The 13,020-nt window shown below is 36.2% G+C and overlaps 1 protein-coding gene and 1 long non-coding RNA gene across 2 annotated transcripts; both read right to left on the bottom strand.

Moving 5' to 3' along the window:
• Positions 1-2,530: 2,530 nt before the first annotated feature.
• On the bottom strand, positions 2,531-12,610 carry hmgn2 (high mobility group nucleosomal binding domain 2). The gene is made up of 6 exons (XM_088603112.1): positions 12,449-12,610; positions 10,559-10,594; positions 10,114-10,140; positions 9,769-9,819; positions 4,811-4,888; positions 2,531-3,228 (listed from the first exon to the last, which is right to left on the bottom strand). Exons 1-6 carry the CDS (start codon positions 12,461-12,463, stop codon positions 3,193-3,195), a joined length of 243 nt encoding a protein of 80 aa, XP_088459238.1. The 5' UTR covers positions 12,464-12,610; the 3' UTR covers positions 2,531-3,192.
• Positions 5,721-9,762, bottom strand: LOC148649895 (uncharacterized). Its single transcript, XR_015925961.1, has 2 exons — positions 8,327-9,762; positions 5,721-7,954 (listed from the first exon to the last, which is right to left on the bottom strand). It is a non-coding gene; the product is annotated as an uncharacterized LOC148649895 (long non-coding RNA).
• Positions 12,611-13,020: the final 410 nt, after the last annotated feature.

Genomic DNA, 13,020 nt, shown 5'->3' with positions numbered 1-13,020 from the left:
AATTGATTTATGACGATTTCCTTTTAGGAGTCACATACCCTTGGATTCTGCCATAAATTGCTAGTATCACATGTAAATACCCAACTGTATTTAATGGGCACTAAAAATAAATTCCTAGTATACCTACTAAAAAAATTCAAAACTTTTCTGTTCATTGCTCAATGGCTACTTTCTTAAAGCAATGAAAAATGAAGTTGATTTTTAGCAATCAAGAATGCAATCAAAACAAGTTTAAGAAGATTTTATGAAAATTGACAGGTATCTTGCAATTGTATTTTCTGCTCTTTTTTAATAAATCAATGATTTCAATGAGCACAGCTTCTAAAACTTTTTAAAAAGTATTTGTAAAACAAAGTGCTTTGACATCATTATTTAAAACATTACTCTTGCTAGAACGTAAATGTGACGTTTAATAGACACATAAAAATGTTCAGAAAAAACCTGTTCGGCCAGTTACCATCCCAGTTGCCTCAAGGCAAGTGCGATAGTTGTTTTTGTTAGTGGCAAAACTTTTTACTGAAAGGTGGTCAGATTCAAAAGGACACTTTTCCATTCTCAAGAACAAGTGGCTCCCATGGACTCATCACAATACTGTAAACAATAGGCCACTAGAACATGCTGCCAACTGTGAGTGACCAAAAACTTACTGTTTGGACTATGGATACTACATCTAGACAATTTAACCAATAACAAATCACAGAAATCACAGATTTCCAGGAAATCCCAAAGGGAAGAGTTCCATTCTTAATCTAGTGGAATATGAAACCGAGTTTTCAGATTTGCTTAATAGCGTATTATTGGTTACATTTATTAGATGTTCAACCTGCAATTACATTTACACCAAAAATGATACATTCATTTGCTTTAAGATTAAACTGGGGGTCCTTATTGAAAGGGATTTCTTGAAAACGGATTCTCCAACCACAGAATGTTGCCGAGGTATGCTCTACAGTCAAAAAATCTATGGGAAATTTCACTTTTGAGCTTCTCTTATGCCCCTGTAAATAAAAAGCAGGCACTCCCAAATGTGTCAAACCTCAGGTTGAACCTGGCATTGAGCTCAAGTCATGAGACATATCCTGAGCAGTAGTGCACAAGTGGCATAGTGACAAAACTGGCTGGGTTGAGATTGTTAACTAGGGCTCAGAATATTGACCAATATATTAACTCCTGTGACCTGCAGTGGCAGCCAATTAGCACCATCTCTCCAGTTAAGTGCTGTAGTTAGACATCCACCTGTTTCTCTCCTGAGAATTCTAGCTGTTTCACATTAAAGGCCTTGCTGCCAAATATATAAACCTTTTCTTATTTTTGCTGTTAGCTCAGGGCCTTTCTAAAATAAGGCACTATACCTAAAACTGATAAGTTATATTCTAAACCTTTTAACTTTGCTATAACAAGATAAACCTCTTCCCAAGATAGAAAAAATGTCTTTCAAAGTTTTTAATCTACAATTTATGCACTGGAAGATAAGACTTCAACCAATAATATACTTACAATTCATCAAGTAATAGGTTTATTCCATGCTAAAAAAAGAAAAACACCTGAAGAAGGTTCCACGGCCGAAACGTTTTTTCTTTTTTTCAGCATGGAATAAACCTATTACTTGTTCCTTTGCAGCCTACGCATGCTGATGCAGCTACCCACCTGAACTACTTACAATTCATTGTGCTTTAAAAAGGTAGAAGACTTTTTATTCTAAAATTCTTCTTGCAGACTCAGGATGAAGATTTTAAAAACACATTTCACTAGTTTTACTCAGAACTGGAAGGACCTTTTATGAGTTTAAATATTTTTTTCTCCTGATGTCTAAACTAGTGCCTTCAATTAAAAAATGACTTTCAATGTCCTTCCACCCCATTATTTTACATTACTGAACAGATACTGATTTAACAAGCACTTTAGTATTTATACAACAGTGAGTTAATCTAAACAAATCTTGCTAAAGCCATGTAACATAAATGCTTTAAATAAGTTTCAAATTGTTACAGTTCAAATGTATTTTAATAATTATTTGATATAAAGACAGATACTTCTACCCCAATATAGTTGGCTGTGCATTTAAACACAAATGACTGGGTTGCTGAGAAAAGTATGTTAAATTAGAGGTGTGTGTGCGCTTTAGAGAAACTAATCTTCATGAAACAACCCAAATAATTGACAATAAACCAAGGTCAGAAAAATATGTTGGGGAAGCATAGTAAATTAACCTTTCAACTTTCAAATACTCCTTTGATGTATCCCCTGAATATTTTTTACCTAATGTCTTACAAAACTTGCACTGCATTTTTATCTCAAGTAATACAAGTTCAGTAAAATATGTGAACTTATACTGCTCAGACCATTTGGATAAATGAGAAAACTATGAAACATGGCTTTATTACAACTGTTGATTACAATTGTAGGGCTTATTCAAGACACTGTAACATTTAATTCCTGTTGTGATACAGTAGTGAACAAGAGAAACAAAATACAATTTTTATGCCATTTCACAAAAACGCACACAAATTCCAAATAACCAAGCCAAAGAGACTTTTCTGTATTTCTTTTATTAATGCAAACTTGCAAAGAACGTCACGATTTTTGGGAGGCTGCCTGAAGCTTCCTTCCAATCTCTACAAAAACAAAACAACTCCATCGGTTTAAAAAGACGTTAAGTTCACATTTTAAATTTAACAAGAGGGTTGTTTTTTTTTTACTTTTTTGCCATTCCTGCTGTTCTTTACTTTCATTATATGTGGATGTGCTTGGATTTTAAACTACACATTTGTATCTACTTAGCTGAAATTATATATTTATTAAAAAAAACATCTGATAGGGAAAAAGGTTATCCCTTCAACATCTACTTTTTAAAAATATAAGTTAGCTGCCTTATGATAAGGTTTGGTATTTAAACTTGTATTTTAAAAACCAAAATGTAGAGAAAAAAATCAACATTCAGCAGTTTTTAAACTTTATTACAAAGGGCACAACCTTGCTTTAACATTGTACGGACGGAGTTTTTCTAACAATGGCATAAAAAAAGTTTTAAACTAACAATAACCCCTTTTGCACACAGTTTCAAATACATCAAATGTAAGCTAACAATGGATTTCTAACAACTGCATTTTTATATAAAACTTGATAAAAAATAGTTATTTCAAACTGTACAGTCACCAAGTACATAGAATTATCAAAAGATTAAAACGCAGTTTACTTGGCGTCGCCAGCCGACTCGGTCTTCTGTGCCTATAAAAATAACAAAGGTTTATCACTGAGTCAGACACCACATATAAAACACTACTGGACAGGACAAAAATCTCTTGTCGCTGAATTCAGCCAAATACAGCAGTCAGTATCATTATCATTAAGGTTAAAAAGTGAATGTAATTCTGAACTTCCAGACACCTTTTGAAAAAATCCTATTTAGATACACCAACGAATTTAAACTTTCTGTGCTTTCATAGACCAAACTGTGAGTTTATACCAATTGTGTTTAAAATATTTTCCATTCTCCTCTATTTGGATGTACTGATGTTTAGGTGTTCATTCTAGGAACCATTAACATTTTTTTCTGCTGGAAATTTCAAGGTCAATGAGACTGCACTGTCTGCACCTTTGTAAAATGAGATTTTTTGGGATTACTTCTGTATTGAGAACAAATGTCACATCCGTATTTTCCAGTTCTTATCAACATTAAAATGCAATTTCACTGTTAATAGAACAAAGTTTTGCAAAGTTAATATATTTGTGACACTTTCAGAGGTATCAATCTGATCATTTGAGGACTCTGAAATTCTAAACTGCAATTCAGCTTTGCAGGTAAGCTTGTGGGGCAAAGGGAGAGAGATATTCAGGGAGAAAAATACAACTCTGCAGTTACATACAATTTCACCTCTTGAAAAGATTTATCCACTTGACTAATAAGTACACAGTAAAATGAAATAGAAAACGCTAGAGTGAAATCTAATTTTCTTCACTCAAAAAGTCTACTATAAAACTTCAGAAGCTGATGAAGTGAAGAAATTGAGGGTGAAGTGTTATCAAATACGGCTGTTCTACTTCACAGGATCAAGTTCTCTGTCACAGCATCAAGCGATCTGTAAAACTTCAGATGTATTTGTGGTTGATAAACTAGGCTAAAAGAAGCCAGTACACAAAACATTACTATTACACATGTACTCTCTTGAATTTGAGGACAAAATTAAGTTTAAACCACTTTTTTGTTCTGTAATAGAATCTGATCAAATTGAAATGGAAGAATCTAATAGAATAAAATAAAATGGAAAATACTTAAATCCAGGCATTGAGAGCATATCTAGAATTTCAGCAAAAACAAATATGGCAAACACACATCTAAAGCTTTCAGTTTTAATTATACACTAACCTATCCTAGCAACTGGGGAGTGCATATGTGTAAAAATGAGTTTTCCTATTTATAACTTATGTTTTAAACAACATTCTGTAATCCTAATAATTGTGTTTTTGATCATACAACATGTTACAGCAAAGAACATAGATAAGCCTACTACTGCAGTCAAGAGTTCACCAGTGCAGACTATTAATTTATTTCCTGTTCTTATCTGTAGTGAAGACATAGTCCAGCTACAAAAACCACAGTCCAGTGAAATTACCTCTTGATTTCAAGGATGTTACCAAATGTAGACAGCACACTGTGGTCAGTGGTCAGGGGGGTAAACAAGGACAAAAGGGGAGAGGGCAATCACCAAGCAATCAGCCTACTGTAGTCCTGGAGGCAGCCTGAGATCAAACCGTCTCTTTTAACACAAATCACTAATGGGTGTGTATAAGGTGTGAGCGGATCACTTACCTGATCCGTCTTGGCATCACCATTTTCAGCAGGGTTGTTTCCAGCATCACCTTTCCCCTTTTTCCCTTTAACTGCCTTCTGCAAAACAAAATACTTCTTAAATACAGTACAGGAAACACACTGGAGATTACAGAACATATGAACAAATCAGCTACAATTTTAATGTATTTTATTTCACTGAAAGAATAAATTTAAAGAAGTACCAACAGAACAGTTAAAACTGAACTAAACCGCTAGCCCCTTACAGGCCACTTCTGCCTAGAAGAGATGTGCCTTTAAACATCTCGCATTATTTTGGAAAGTATAAACAGAACAGGCCTGGTCCAGGGACTCAATTCAAGGTAACCCCTTGGGCATCAATATCCAAAAGAAAAAAACAAACAAAATGTTTTTATTTTTCTTTCTTCAAAAGTTACTTTGTGACTGTTAAAGGTGTGCTGCACATTTCAAGTCCCAGATTTTTTCTCAAATATGCCTACTATTTAGGGTATCTGAATCTGAAACTGACAGAACAAAGATATCAAATTCTGCGTGAGGTTTCATAAAGCCAGGTCTAAGGGTCGGTCTCCAGACATCTCCAAAATGTAAAATTGGGCAAATCTTTATGACCACTTTTACACAAGTTTTATTAACGATGTTACCTTCTGGCATGTGATTTTTGTAATTGCATAAAGGTAAATTTTCATAGAAAGAGGCCTTCTTGGAGAGGTTTAAGGGGCCAGTAATGTACCAATACGTATGCATGACAAATACCCTCAATTCATATGCCACAGCTGAAAAGACACTTTTTTTCTGTTAACTCATTAGTCTTGTTATGTATTTCCATCAGTATAAGTAGTGATATTACTAACCTAACAAGGTTTTTTTAGTCTTTCAAAATAAGCTTTTCTCAGCCTTTCAAGGTAGTCCATCTTTTTTTAAAACATTTAATAATGCAATTCACACACTAAGCAACACACAACATACAAGTCACAATATTTACAAACAAGCTATGCATCTTTACTAGGTAATGATAAGCTTGTTTTAATCCTTTCAAGACAAGCCGGCCAACAGACTCATGGTCTCCACAGCCATCTTTACCTTTGTTCGCTACTTAAAAAAAATGCAAACAGTAAGACAATCAAATTCCCTAAACTAATCAAACCACTTGAAGTTTGGAATGTCCATGTAGCCAACAGTAGTTTTGTCGCTGACATGTTTGAAATGGTGCAAATGTCTAAAAGAAAAATAATGAGGCTTTTCTTTCAAATTAGTGTTTACTCGACCAAAATTTACTTTTCAAAACAATACGTAAAAAAGAAACATGATAAGCACAAAATGGACCAAAATATTTAAATCCATAAAGTACATAACATCGTACATATTCAAACAACACTAAGTGCACACAGTGAACTGCGGCATTATTTGTTGCTGAAGTCTTTTTTTAGATTTTTTGGTGCCAGCAGTGGCTCCTGTTCCACAAGGCCGAAGTGCTCAAAGGTCCTACTTCTTTTTCAGACGTATGTGCCACTTTTTGAAGCAGTTTCTGTCAACAATTAAGCATAAAGGTACGTTGCAACCTTCAAACCTCCAGGGCGTTTTCATCCTGCGTTTTTCCTCAGTGCATAGAACACAATATTTACATCGAATGGTGGACTTCAAACAGGACTTTAGTACCATACCCTCTGTGATGGCTACAGGGACACACAGTGCCGGTTTTTCAGTGCTTGGACAGTTCTTCTCCTGCTCCTCAACCCTCGTTGTCAACAAGCTGTATACACAGCAATTCTCTGAAACCTTTTTGAGTAAGTGCTCGATATTTCTGAATCTTGAGAGTTCCTTGTGAAGGATCAAACTATTAACAGCAGCTATGTCAACGAGGTGATAGAAAAGTTTCTTGTACCAACTCATGGTTTTCTGTGCCGTGATGTAATGTTTAATAAGGGCATCTGACAAATCCACATCTCCCATGTGCTGACTGTAGGCCTTGATTGGCTCAGGGACAGGTACAGACTTCACCCTCCAAGTCCCATCTTGGTTCTTCACTCATCGCTGGACTGTTTCTCCTTTGTATGCTTTATGGATGGAACTGCACACTGTCACTTCATGTGTGTCCATCCATTTGGTGAACAGCAGTTCACCACTCCTTATTCAGCGCAATGTCCCTCTTTTATCTTTAGGGAGATAATTTTCTTTTGTGTATGGGAAGCCCCGAGAATTCTGCCTTATTGTTCCACAAGCTCCAAACTTCTGTTTGTAAAGCTCTCGAAACAGTTCTGTGCTGGTGTAAAAATTGTAAACATACAAATGGCGCCCTGTGCCTAAGTATGACACCTTTATAAGGTTCATAACACAATCATACCTCAGTCCTTTACCAAAAGCAATCTGAGATTTCCTTGTGTAGATACTGAAGTCACAGGTGTATCCACTGTTGGAATCTGCCAGCACAAACAGCTTGAAGCCCCATTTTGCTGGCTTTGCCTTCGGGGGTGATAGTATATCCGACAGGCTAAGAGCAAGGAATCCAAAAGAGGTCTGAGATGGAAAAGGCTCTCGTGTTTTTGAGTTCCTCTTGTCTGATTATTTTTTTGATCTTCCTCTGGATCACTTATGTGTAGATTCCAGGAGATGGCTTCAAATCTTTTCCTGGACATAACACTACAGCAGAATGGAATTCCATATGGCCTACGCGGACTCCAGTAATCTCTCACACTATGAGCTGTTAGGAGCCCCATGAAAATTATACTACCAATGAAACTGATACATTCCTTCACTGAAACAGGAACCAATGGTCTTGTTTTCCCTTAGCCTTCTGCTCAGCGTATTTATTTGTGTTTATACACAGACTTTGTACAACATTCATACTGAAAAAAGGGTGGAAAAGATCTAGCGGGGAATACTTCTTTGTGGTGTCCAGTTGTGGTCCAGGTGTACATGCTGGACAGAAGCGGAACTACACAGGTTTCACATCTTCTTCCCTTGCACTTTTCCACCTTTCCTCAAAGTCTGAGACTGAGCTCACCCTGCTGCACACCAATGGTTCTGCATACATGGGTGGTGGGCTACAAGGATAAGGTGTAGGAATCAAATTGCCTTCTCTTCCTCAGAGGAGCATTAGTACTCAGATAAGTTGAGGTAGTGGGGGTGTCTTCTTCAATCTCTTCACTGAAAATAAAAAAATGAAATTTAGAAAAAAACATAATTGGAAATTTCCATTATTTTCATTGAACTACAGAAGACATGTTTCTTTCATCTCTATCTGATGGACAGGTGACACAAAGGAACACCTTGGCCATTGAAAAGCTAAGAAAACAATTAATCTAATGTAAAAAAAATGTAAAATGCAAATCTAAAAACTTTTTGGTAGATTACAGATGACAATACATGCTAAAATGTATTTCTATGTACACTGTGTGACTCAAATAGTAATATTTACATTAAAACACGCATATTTAAAAATATGCATAACAATCACATCTAGAGTAATTATAATGCTATTTATGGTGTTTATTATTACATGAATAATATTATACTTACCAATCCTGAAGTGGATCTAATCCATCTTCAAATGCTGCTTTGGAGATTGAATTGGTGCTCTCCAGAACAGAGAGCTCACCGTTTTCAGCATCGCTGTCAGTCTTGCAAATCTCATCGCAAACTTCAGGAATACTGTCCTTATCCTACTCCTTTGGTTCTCTGCATGCCACTTTCTTTGTTTTTTTCAAGCAACGGACGTGAAAAGGTGTCACAGAACAGTTTTTAACTTTCGCTGCTGTGTACTGATGCGCTTGCTCTTTCTTATTGAAGTGGGTCTGAAAGGTTATATGTGTTGATAGATCATCACTGGATTAGACTACAGACAGCCTCAACATATCACTGGGCAACTTTAGACTTCTTCTAAATCTGTAATGGTCAGAGTTTCACTGAGTGACAGCTAGTTCAGCTACTGAAGCAGCAAAACACACCACTAATCATTTGCAGCTTTTATCATACCAGGAAGGACTGGAGACACCGCAACGGGGATATCTCAGTAATGGAATCGCGTGTTTGGAAAATTCTTTTGGTGTTTTACTGTAATGATGCAGGGTTGTTTTATTTAGGCAATCCTATGAAATATAAGATATGTAATAATATTTTCACTGTAAAAAAGACAAACGTGCAGTATCCGTTCATTATGTTGACAACATCATGTATCCTACTCAATCAGGAAAATGGTCTTTCATGTAAATATTGTACTGCCAGATTGGGATTTAAATATTCAGTCTTGAAGTAGAGGTCGTGTTGTTTCTTACGATATATAGTTTCCTATAGTTGTTCTGCATTTCATTTGGCTGTTAAAACTTGATGAAAGCGATTATTAGGATTGTATATTCTCCCATTCCACCCTCTTTAATATGTCTTGTTTCTTTATTTTCACTGCCATGAAAACAAATTTAGCCACTGGAATTACAGGACATGGGAGATCACTTGCACATGCAACAGTGTGTTCCGATTACAAAATACATTGTGATGATGTAAAGTGTAACTTTCAGGCACTGTCCCACAGAAGTCTGTTAGGGTATTTAAAACAAAAGAGTGACAGCTGAAGAAACTTCATTGTTTCAGATCAAAGTAAAATATTTACGAATACAACCAAAACGCTATCCGGTAGTGGTTGGTGCTTGCAGTAACGCACTGCCTATAAAACACATGAGAGTAACAACAAGCAGTAACTGCTCATTTGTTGCCAATGTTTAAGCAAAAAAAAAAAATGAACAAAGGATTTCCCCTCCTTGAAACTGCAGGAGTATCCCTGGCTCCCAATATCACATTCATCTGGCATCCTACCACTCGACAAGGCACCAAAAAATTAATCCAACCTGCACTCAATCAACTGTAAAACACAATCCATTTTTATATTTTCCCTATGCCAAACAAACATTTGAACGATTACCACATTTTTCAGTTGACAGTACTATGTAAAGAAGTAGATGCCATACCTTAGGTGCAGTCTTTTTGGGTTTGGGCTCAGGCTTTGGCGGAGCAGGTTTCTAGTAACCAAATAACAAATATTAAAAATACTGAAGTTACTGCACAAAACCATTTAGTATCCATCACTAATTAACTCCAGACCCCATATGATGAGTTTTTCAGTTTAAAAAGATACAAAATCAACACTGTGAAAGGAAAGGTGAAGAAAACTATAACACATTTTTGCACAATTTCTGATCACATCTGCTGAATCACTAGCAATTTTACCACTGAAACACGTCACAAAAGTTCAAGTAACCAAGTGTTCAAGAAATCTTCTCCAGAGCACCCCAAAGGTTTAAAAACATACTTACAGCCAACAACCTTGCAGAACGTCTTGGCTGTGATATAGGGGGAAAAGAGAAAAACATTAGAAACCTCTTAGTTTCAATCGTAACTAAAAACTGATAAAACATTAAAAAGTCTAACTTCACTGAGGCTTATATGGGGGTCAGTTTTTGAACAAGTAGTTACATCAGGCTAGACACAACCAAGTTTTTCTGCCTAGAACACAAACTGCATATGATGAGCGAAACTGTGATTCAGTGTGCTTATTCTTCACGGGATGTGTGTGGTATGTGAAAAAATATTAAGACCAGATCAATACAGAGCAATGACATGCAAAATCTACATAATTGATAATGGCTAGATTGGCAAAACAGACGAAAAAGAACATACACAACTGATGAGAACACTTTCGATTACAGCCAATAAAAACTGAAAATGTCTCTTCTGGAAACTTAAAATGTCATTACCAACCTCTTCCTTGGACTTGGTAGATTTATCTACTTCCATCTAAAAAAAAAAAGAAATGTTGTTATATAAAGTTAGTCAACTAAAAATAAAAGCTTAAAGACATTTTAACAGTTGTTTTGTGGATTGCACTTAAGTTGCAAAACGCTCCACAAGAAACCAATAACCTACAAGATTTACAATCGATTCATTTAGAAACGTCAATTCATTTACCTGCAATATAAAATTGTTTAAAAAACCCTTTAAAAAAATCGAATAACCCAAAATGTGTATTTATAAATATACGATGGACTAAAAAGCCGTTTGTTTTTATCCTTTCATATTAAAACTTTATTTTTATCAATCATGTTGCAATCAGAACCTACTGCTTTTATAAAACTTCTATAATTTAGCGGCAAGTTCAACGGATGAAGGATACCTGGCAAATAATGCATATTAATGAGGTCCCAGGGTGGTCTTTTACATGTTTTATCTTTTGAACAGTTTCATATCAAACTTAATCAGATATAAGATCGGTTTTATCGAAAACGCATAAGTGCACATCATCACTTTCCGCGTCCCAGCAGCTGCGGCCGCACTTCCGCGGCACTGTTTTTGGCGGCCGCTGAGTTGGCGGTTGAAAATCTCCCGCCCATATTCAAATTCAAATCTGGTGCTCGAGCCCTGCGCGCCTCCTTTATTCCTGTCAGCGCGCGCTCCTGCCCAGAAATACCGCTGAACAAAAGAAAACTGCACTTTCTGCACAACCGTTATTTCTCCTAAGACCCTCACACGGCGAAGGAGACGCACTCCACAAGATTTATTTTTTAACACCCATTTTTTTCCCTCGGACTTTAGTGTAAACGTGCTCTTTTTCGTTCTGACTTATGGAGAAGGAAAGCTGCACTGCACGGCGAAACCGCCCACTTCATATTAACACAAAAACACCAACAGGAAAAAAAAAACCCAAGTCGTCTATTTTTAATTTCGAAAGACGAAGCGCCTGGCAACAAACTCGGGTTAAAGTCAACTTGACCGACCCCTGCTTTTGTAGTAAATGTTCATAATTAATATTTACCCCAGGAATAAAAAAGAAATCGACCAACTAATTATTCAACCACCCGAATTGAATATAAATGTCTCAGGAAAGGCCTTCGTAATAAAATAATTTCATTTTCCCAACTAAGCGTTAGTTTGACCGAAACAACAATAACAAAGATGGCAGCCCGAATAAAACCGAGTAGGTAGCTTGAAGACCAGCAAGCAATCGAGAAAATAAAAAAATTGCTTAATAACGCGGTCCTAATGTGCTGTGCCGAAAAAATACATTTTTCTAAAAAAATTGTAATTTTACATTTATCTTAGTTAATAATTCCTCAAGATTACTTTATTTTTTAATCGATGCATTAAAAAAATTAAAAACCAAACTTCTAACGACGCTTGTAAAATATTTGAGATAACCTACAAACATTTCAAAATTTACAATTTGTGATCAAATAAATATAAGGTCATGCGCACATTTGAGATACAGATGAGGAAAAATAAGGACGTGTGCTGTAAAAAAAAAAAGATAAAACGCAGCTCTTAAAATTGTGCCAATGCCCAGCCGGAGAGCGGTGTCTAACCACATCACAGCGCGCCAAGACCCCAGTGCAACTTATTTTTTTAAATTAACTACCACGCATGTATTTAAAAATTAAAAGGAACAAAAACAAATAATTTTTAAAAGCGAAATGACATTTTCGGAAATATTCTTCATAATTTTGACAGTGCAGATGTCTCATCTTAAAATGCTGCAAAACGCTTGCAAGAGGTAAAGGAGTTTCTACTGCACGAAAAAAACAAGCTCGGTAATTTCAAAATATACATTAACAATATGGATAGTTGCTATACGATACAGTTGCTGTATTTTCATACCTTTCTTTTAGGCATCTTAACCGCTTTCACTTGCAACACAACTAGGAGAAAAGGAAAGCACGTTCACCGCTGCGGGCAGGTCCGGAGGAAACCGTTAAGCAATGGTAAATGTAATATAATGGCTGTATCTTTTATAAAGTTTTTATATAGAAATATAAGATGGAAACCGGTTTGAACCAGATTTTTGCATCTCGGACGCAGGCATTGGCTGGAAACCGCATCACGTGCTAGGGGGTGTAGCACCTCCCTTAAAGAGACAGGCGCCTTTTTTATGCAGTTGCAGTGCTCGGCGTGGACGGGGCGCTCGGTATGGCGCTGCTGAGTTACATTTATGACGATACAGTGCTACACACCCGAAGGATTTGACTACTGACTGCAGTGTTTAAGATACACAGCAATGTGTTCGACAGCGGGGACTACTTTGTAATCCTACCATTTGCTGCCTATTTAATTTAAATACTTCAACTTTAAATTAATTACAAATTAAACAATCCACATCCCAGGTGCAAAAATGTACTATACTGTCCAACAACATTCAGTCATTTCAGAATCAAGGAGAGACTTAAGCACTT

This window comes from Lepisosteus platostomus, chromosome 13 (assembly GCF_059453375.1).
Source record: "Lepisosteus platostomus isolate fLepPlt1 chromosome 13, fLepPlt1.hap1, whole genome shotgun sequence".
Taxonomy (NCBI): Eukaryota; Metazoa; Chordata; class Actinopteri; order Semionotiformes; family Lepisosteidae; genus Lepisosteus; species Lepisosteus platostomus.
The sequence above is the reverse complement of the archived record's forward strand: the minus strand, read 5'-3'. Positions and strand labels throughout refer to the sequence as shown.